The sequence below is a fragment of the Nicotiana sylvestris genome, chromosome 12 (assembly GCF_000393655.2).
Source record: "Nicotiana sylvestris chromosome 12, ASM39365v2, whole genome shotgun sequence".
NCBI classification, from domain to species: domain Eukaryota; kingdom Viridiplantae; phylum Streptophyta; class Magnoliopsida; order Solanales; family Solanaceae; genus Nicotiana; species Nicotiana sylvestris.
Window position 1 is genome coordinate 73,731,443 of NC_091068.1, and position 9,207 is coordinate 73,740,649.

Here is a 9,207-nt window from a genome sequence, read left to right on the forward strand (position 1 = left end):
GTTGTCCAAAGTTCAGAAGAAGATAAGTGGAGGATTGCCATGAATGATGAAATACAGTCCCTTCATCAGAATCATACATGGAGATTGGCCAATCTCCCGAAGGGAAAGAAAGCAATTGGGTGCAAATGGGTATTTGCAAAGAAGGAAGGATTTCCTAACCAAGTAGATGTTCGCTACAAAGCAAGATTGGTGGCCAAAGGATATGCTCAAAAGGAGGGAATTGATTACAATGAAGTATTTTCTCCAGTTGTAAAACATTCCTCCATTAGAATTATGTTGGCTTTGGTAGCACAATTGGATTTGGAACTAGTTCAGATGGATGTAAAAACTGCGTTTTTACATGGAAACTTGGAGGAGGAAATCTACATGACTCAGCCAGAAGGATTCAAAGTTGTTGGAAAAGAAAATATGGTGTGCAAACTTGAAAAATCGTTGTACGGATTGAAACAATCTTCTAGACAATGGTACAAGCGATTTGACGAGTTTATGTTGCGGCAAGGGTACAAGAGAAGCAAATACGATCATTGTGTGTATTTGCACAAGCTTAAAGATGGTTCCTTTGTATATCTTCTCCTATATGTTGATGATATGTTGATAGCTTCCAAGAATTCGGAAGAAATTGATAAGTTGAAGATTTCAACTGAAGAAGGAGTTCGAGATGAAGGATCTGGGTGAGGCAAAGAAAATTCTTGGCATGGAGATAATTAGAGATAGACGTTCAAAGAAACTCTGTTTATCTCAGAAAGAATATTTGAAGAGAGTACTACAACGTTTTGGCATAGATGACAAGACTAAGCCAGTTAGTACTCCACTTGCTCCCCATTTTAAGCTAAGTACTACTATGTCGCCAATGGATGAAGCTGAACGAGAGTATATGTCAAAGGTACCATACGCAAATGTTGTTGGTAGCTTGATGTATGCAATGGTTTGCACAAGGCCTGACATTTCACAAGCTGTTGGAGTTATTAGCAGATATATGCACAATCCAGGGAAGGAGCATTGGCAAGCTGTGAAGTGGATTCTACGGTATATTCATAATACTGTAGATGTCGGGTTAGTTTTTGAGCAGGAAGACAATCAGTTTGTAGTTGGATATTGTGACTCAGATTTTGCGGGTGATATGGACAAACGAAGATCAACTACTGGTTATGTGTTTACTTTTGCAAAGGCACCAGTTAGTTGGAAGTCTACTTTGCAGTCAACAGTTGCTTTGTCTACAACAGAGGCAGAGTACATGGCTATTACAGAGGCTGTGAAAGAGGCAATTTGGCTTCAAGGATTGCTAAAGGAGCTTGGTGTTGAACAAAAAGGTATCACAATTTTTTGTGATAGTCAAAGTGCTATTCAATTAGCGAAGAACCAAGTTTATCATGCAAGGACGAAGCACATTGATGTTCGGTATCATTTCGTACGAGAAATCATAGAAGAAGGTGGAGTCACGGTGAAGAAAATTCATACTACAGAGAATCCTGCTGATATGCTGACAAAGGTGGTGACTGCGGTCAAGTTTCAACATTGTTTGGATTTGATCAACATTGTTGAACACTGAAGATTGAAGATGAAGACACAACCAAAATTTGTTATTGAGAGAAAATTGAAGATGTGGAATTTTGCCAAGGTGGAGATTTGTTAAAGTAGTTGGCAGAAATGTTTGTCCCACATCGGTGGGAAATGAATAGTTGGGGGGTTTTCCCCCTATAAAAGAAGGCTTAATGTTTAGGATTTAAATACACCTCTCATTTGCCTTCTCATCTGTTTAAGGCATTTGTATCTTTTCTCTTTAGTATTATTTCACTTGTATTTTTGGAGTGAAATAAAATATTGGTTGTGTCCGAGGAGTAGGCAAAATTAGCCGAACCTCGTAAATTCTGGTGTTCCCTTTATTGTTGCTTTATTGTCTTATTTATTATTTGGCAGCTGTCATAATTTTTAGTATAGTAGTTGTGACGTATTCACATTATATACATTTGGCTTCCGCAACAATGATCTCTTGAGTTAAGAGAACATTCTCTACTATATTCCTGCCTTTTACAAATCCAGTCTGTTCTTCAGAAATGAGGTTTGGAAGTAACACAGCTAGTCTTCCATGCACCACCCTAGAAAAGATTTTATTAACAAAATTACTAAGGCTAATAGGTCGCACATCTGAGAAGGTGACCACTTCCTTTTTCTTTGGTAGTAACACTAAATTTGTGTGTGTTACATATCTGGGAAAATCATGTCCATTAAATAAGGCCTTCACCATGTCTACTATATCATCACCAATTATGTCCCAACAAGTTTGAAAAAAACTTCTAGTAAATCCATCCGGACCCCCTGCACTTTCACCATTCAATCCAAAAACTGCATGCCTAACTTCCTCTTTCGTAGGTTGCTGAATTAATTCCTTGTTCTGGGCATGATCTACCAATGCAGGTACATGATCAAAGATATCAAATGCTGTAGAAACTGTGTCTTCATGAAACTGAGCTTGGAAAAATCTCACTGCTTCATCAGCCATATCTTTACTATTCTCAAGCCAAATGCCATTCGAATCTTGCACTCTTTTCAACTGTAACCTTCTTCTCCTGCCATTTACTTGAGCATGGAAGAACTTTGTATTTCTATCACCATATTGAAACCATGACATTCCAGACTTTTGTTTCCAAAATTCTTCCTCGAATGCTAGAAATCTAAGGAGTTCTGCTTGAACCTTCTGCAGCCTTTCTCTATTCTGAACAGTAGGAAACCTCTCAAATTGAATTTCATGAACTAAGAACACCTCCTCAAGACTAGCAATCTTTTGAAAAATGTCACCATATGTTGCCCTGCTCCATAATGATAAAGCTTTCTTCAAATTTTTAAGCTTGTGATTAAACACAAAAAATGGATCACCTGTGAAGTCTGCTTTCCAGTTTTGCAATACCACCTCTTTGAAAGTTGAGTGCTTGCACCAGAAATTCAGAAACTTGAAGGCCTTCTTGATAGGTGCAGCATTAGGATTGAAATTCAATAGCATTGGGCTATGATCGGAACCAATTTTTGAGAGATGAGTTACCCCGATGCCAGGCCATAGTTGCTGCAGCTCCAAATTGCCCAGACACCTATCCAACCTTTTAAATATACAATCAGCTTCCCCTCTCCCATTCCACCATGTGTATATACTACCTTTGAATCCCAAATCACTAAGATTACAGGTGGTAATGCAGTGCCTAAAATCATTGATTTCATTTAGAGAAATAGGAAGTCCTCCAAACTTCTCCTCCTCATCCCATGTAACATTAAAATCCCCCCCACAAGCCAAGGCTAGGACATATCGGAGGCCAAATTATAGAGACTGTCCCACAATTCAATACGCTCAATGGAGTCACATTTTGCATATACAAATGTGACCACAAAAGAAATTTGAATATCCAGGTTTGTAAATTTTAAAGTCAATTGCTGCTCCAAGTCATACACAATATCCACACCATGATCATCATCCACAAACACCCAGATTTTGTTAGATACATTTGAGAAAGCCTGTAGCATACCAATTCTCCTCCTATATCTTTCCAGTTTCTTCCTCTTTTGCTTTGGTTCCATGATTCCTATAAATTTAAAATGATGCTGTCTTTGCATAGTGATAAGCCTCTCAAAGGCCTGCATAGACTTCACTGATCTCACATTCCATATAATGGCATTCATCATTAATTGTGAGGTTTAGAGAGGGTCCTTCTTGTTTGAACCCCAGGAATTACACTTTGATTGCTGTCTTTTGGTTGCTTCTTCTTTCCTCTTCCAGTTGATTTGCCCCTATCCATATGTCTAGGTGAAAGGTCACCTTGTTTTGCAATCTGCTTAAAATTTTGACAGGTAGATTCAGCATCCAAATCTCTTCCTCTACCCTTCATGTTATCATCATCACCCCTGTTCTCTATAGGATCATCAATTTGTGTATTCATGAGAATAGGAATCATACTTCTGTGATCTTTTTGTTGCACATTCTGATCTTTTCCTACAGTAAGAATTAAATTCTGATTCCCTCCTGAATCCACAGTCTGCTTATCATTCTCCCCAGCATTGTCCTTCTTAGTTTCTTCTTCATTCCTTTCAATTGTAGTTTCAGCACCAGGCCCAGTGTCTATATTTGGTTTAGCAGGAGGCAAAACTCTACTAGGATTTGGACTGGTGATCTGTGGTACAGCCAGAGCTACTGGTTCTGCAGTTTCCTTTTCACCTTGATCAGCTATAGCTTCATTAGTTTTCCCAGTTTTGTCATTTGCATTTGTCTGATCTTTGCTGGCCTTTCCATTAGCTCTTTGCTCCTCTTCCTCCTTTTCTTCATCAGATGATTCTTCTTCTCCACTTGCACCCTCAGGTAGTTCTCCTTCCTCTGAATCCTTTTCAGTCTGAGCACACCATATCTTCCTTCCATCAAGCTGTAATCTTTCATTCAATTTGGACACCTTGACTGCTGCACCCACATCAGTTTCCTGATATGGGATCTCCTGACATGATTGATTTGTTGCAACCAAATTTCCTGCAAAAGCTCTATTTACCCATGATGCTGTAGATTCTTTTTGTACTCCCTCTTCTACTATCCTCCCTTTCCCAGGATGTTTTGGGCTATTTATTTTCTTTGATGAACTTCCAATACCAACTGACTTAGGATTAAATTCAATAGCCTTAGGATTTAAAGTTCCAGTTGTAATAGGACTTCTTGCTTCAGTATTTTCTTCAACCACCACCAACTGATTGTTTTCCCTTTCATCATCATTCTGATCCTCTAGAGCTGCAAATTTATTAGCAACTTGAATTTGTTGATTAGGCACTACATCAACTGGAACAATTTCTCTCCTAGGATTACCACCATTCTGTTGATTCTGAAAATTTGTTGGGTCAATCTCCTTTCTTGTGTTACCTGTTACTTGTTGAATATGTCCAGCAGTTGGTACAATCTCCTTTCCTGTTGCTTCAATATTCTGATTAGAGACTTGACTGTGCTGCATATTGATACCATCTACTGAACTATTGCTTTTCCACTTTGATCTGCAAATTATTTTTCACACGATTGTCCCTTACCTCTTTCCATTGCTCTCCAATATTGCCAACAACCTTCCCACTTGATGGAATCATTAAAGGTTCTTTGCTCTGTCCCTTACCCTTGTCATCTGTAGCCTACTTACCATTATCATGCTCCATTAGTTCAGGATGTTGTCTCCAACATTCAAAGTCATCATGGCCTTGAAGTCTACAGTCCTTACAATATTTAGGCATCATGTCATACTTGATATTAACCCACTCTGTTCTAATCTCTCCTGATGCTTCATTGACAATATTCATCCTTATTTTCTTGGGGTGATCCGCTAACAAATCAACAAGGATTTTAACCCTAGCACAACTAGGTCTAGTTTTGTTAATTGTAGCCAAATCTAAATGTAATGGTTTCCCCACTGCATAAGCAAGAGAGAACAAGTATTCTTTGACAAAATAAGTAGGCAACAAACCTTGAAACAAAATCCATGCCATAGCCATAGGTGTTTCCTCTCCAGCCTTAAATCTTGAATCATAAACAAGAGGTCTCAACTGATATTCCATGCCAGACTTGTCCTTAACATAATGTGCACCTTTTGACGCAAATTCTATGAAGTCTTGCCATAAAGTCAGACGAATGAGCACATGTCTGTCCCTAAGGTAACCAATGCTGCACTCACCCTTGATGCCACATTGAGAAGGAACAATCCTTCGAATTTTTGAGAGTTCTGGCCAGCCATACGCAAACTTACCAACTACTTCATATTGAAGCCCTTCAATCACGTTCATGGAATCAACTTCTGCCTCAGTGAACGTAACTAAAGGCTGCCCATTGACAAAAGTTGCTCTTCGCATTGGGATTTTATCAACAGTAGCCCTCGTAGCTGCATTACCTTGCATGCTCACATTGATCGTATTAGGTTTAAGAATGTTGGAGTAATCTAGTGGTGTTTTGGACTGTGTAGTATTGTTAGGAACGACGGGGGGAGCTTGGGGAGGCAAACCAGCCATCGGAGGGGCTGGTCACCTGCCGGAGAGGCCATGCACGACCTCAAAGAGTTGCTCGTGATTTTTCTTCGCAAATCGCCGGTCGCCAGAGAACTAGGTTTTTTTTATTAACTAGGCGTTGGTATGTGTCCCAGTGTTTTTAGCCCGAAGGGCATCACATTGTAATAGTACGTACCATACTTTGTGATGAACAAAGTCTTTTCTCTGTCCTCGGGGTTCATCTAAATTTGATTGTACCCCGAATAGGCATCGAGAAAAGGATGTTGGGCAGTGGGAATGAGTCCTTGGGGCATGCCCTATTTAGATCTTTATAATCTACGCACATTCTTAGTTTATTCCCCTTTTTGGGAACTACCACCATATTGGCCAGCCATTCGGGATATTTTACATCCCTAATAGACCCTATCTTGAGGAGCTTCGTTACCTCATCTTTGATGAATGCATGCTTTATCTCAGATTAGGGTCTCCTTTTTTCCTTCACCGGTTTGTACATGGGGTCTGTCACGACCCAAACTGAAGGGCCGCGATGGGCACTCGGTGCCTTACTCAACCGAGTACCAACATAACATATCTTTCTTATTATACTATCTTGAGTAAATGAGCTAGAAACCTGTCATGAGATAACAAGAATAAAATGTAAGGGAATAATCAACATATGATGACCCGACATGATATACAAACTTATACATGTGACATACGAGCCTATAAGGCTGACATGACCATCTGTAAACTCAACACATAGGCCAACAAGGCCATACAAGTATCCATAAACCTGACATCTGTCTACAAGCCTCTAAGAGTACATAAAATCATAAAGGTTAGGACAGGGCCTGCCATACCAATCAATACATATCCAAAGCATACTGACCAAATAGGCAATTCCGAAGCAAGTGGAGTGCACCAACACCTCCGCTGAGCTGATAGCCTACTAGGAAGACTGTCAACCTATCAATCGGGACATGCGGGCATGAAACGCAGCATCCCTAGGCAAAAGGGATATCAGTACAAATAAAGTACCGAGTATGTAAGGCAGGAAAGCATAAACAATAACATTAATGTAAAGAGAGATAGAAGAGATACAACATTTAACATCTGAGTGCCTCTGGGGGATACTGACATGAAATGCATAATACATATATATATACATAAACTATTAAAACATACGCCTATGTGGGCATCATCATCATCATATCGTACCCGGCCTCAAAGAGGACTCGGTAAAAATGTACCAGGCCATCACAAGGCTCGATAGAATTGTACCCGGCCACGTGGAGTTCGGTAAACCCAACTGATCAGTGGTTGCACAATAGGTGTCGTACCCGACCTACTATAGCGTGACTCGGTAGAGTAAAATAGATGCTATATATATTGCATGTTAGACTCATGGAATCACGTTCTAAACCTTTTGGAGTGACTTAAGGTTGTTGCACCTTCGATTAACATTATGGACATCATACCATCAATATGAGCTTCTATAGTATTCAAGGATCATATATACTTGCTTAAAATAACTTTATAAGGAAAGAACAACATGGGTAACCTTAGTTTCTAGGAGTAGATCTGTTATGAAATATCGTATTCATTTCACTTTAGATCATGCCAAAAGAAAGAGGGAAGTGCCTTAACATACCTTAACCATGGTGAGTCCTTAATACCTCCCAAGCTACTCTTCAAATAACTCAACTCAATCTACCATTGCATAAGGAGATTCAAAATCAGTGTTGAATAAAAGCTAAGTCTGCAACTTAAACTTGTAGCTCGTTTATATAAATTCAGGCAGCATCTCCCCTGTAACAAGAGCCTCCTCCAATATCATATACCAACAACAATTACCAGAGAAATTCAGCAATACATAATTATCAATAACAAGACACCATAAAACAACAACAAGTCATAACTATTTCACGACGAGCGACAAGCTATAATTGGAATTCGTATACCCCATATTATCCCTTATAGACTTTTTACTTTAACTTAATAGTATCATTAACATGATAATGAAGTCATTCATCAATAATTCCAGCCTTATACCATATATCCATAACAAAAAAAACGATCCACAACTCCAATTATTCTTAATTAGCAACATTATTCACTAGCTCATGTCTAGTTCATCCATTTAACTTAACCAATGCCAAAATAACCTTAAGCGCCTGTAGGAACACAATATAATTACCTCCTACAATGGATGAAAGTCGAAATCCATGTTATATTTAGCTTACAACAGCCCAACACATCCCAATCAATTCATACCAAAAACGACGACTATAGTAGTGTCCAACACCCTGAAAAATATTACAAATATTGACTAATCCATCATTTCGCCATTAAGTGGTGTTTCTCCACACCATTTATCTTCCAAAAACTCCATTAAATAACCGCAAAATATACAGCCCAAAAGCTACACGAAACAACCTCAAAACAATCCATTACAAGTCAAATAACTCGAACTCACGGCTTCCGATCACCGTCCCGTGAGTTCTAACTATTATGAAATGAATTAATCAACCTTCCTTGATATTTAAGAGCTTAAAACCAGAAATTATGAATTTTTTTAACTATTAAATACCTTCCAAAACTCAAACTATAAAGAAAAAGAGAGGTGATATAGCGATACTTACGTCGCAGGGATCATTTTGATGTTATCGCTACTTGATTTCGTGCCCGGGATGATAATATTATTGGAAATACTTGTGGGGAGCTTGAGGGTGAGTTTGAGGGTGCTATTTGGTCGAGGTCTCTGGAATAATGGAGAAGGAGACGAGATTGGAATGTAAATATCCCGTTTTTTCCAAAAGTCAAAAAGGTGCCACTTGGCACCCTCGCATAGGTCCTCCTTCAGATGCTTATATCTTTTTATCCAAATATCGTATGAATGAACGGTTAAAAGCGTTAGAAACTACATTTCAAGACCTTCAATTTGATATATAATATGCCCCCAAAAATACCATATATAGCTCATGAAATGTATTTCTCAAAAAGCTCCATTACAAGGCAAATCCTTAATCGGTTTTTCCGCAACTTAAATTCGATTTTCTCAAACTTTATATTTCATAACCAAACATCATATATAGTCATATCATGGCTTTAAACGCATTTAAATCATGATTAACAAGTCTCATATTCATCTTGACTTGCTTAACACTTCGACAAACCTTTCTTGTCCTTGTAGAAGGATTTCATCCTTTTTGAGCGTACATCAAT

The 9,207-nt window shown here is 38.7% G+C and overlaps 1 protein-coding gene across 1 annotated transcript; it reads right to left on the minus strand.

Annotated features, from left to right (window-relative positions):
• Positions 1–1,957: 1,957 nt before the first annotated feature.
• LOC104220308 (uncharacterized) lies at positions 1,958–3,666 on the minus strand. Its single transcript, XM_009771150.1, has 2 exons — positions 3,336–3,666; positions 1,958–3,285 (listed from the first exon to the last, which is right to left on the minus strand). The coding sequence occupies exons 1-2, from the start codon at positions 3,664–3,666 to the stop codon at positions 1,958–1,960; spliced, it is 1,659 nt and encodes a 552-aa protein (XP_009769452.1).
• Positions 3,667–9,207: the final 5,541 nt, after the last annotated feature.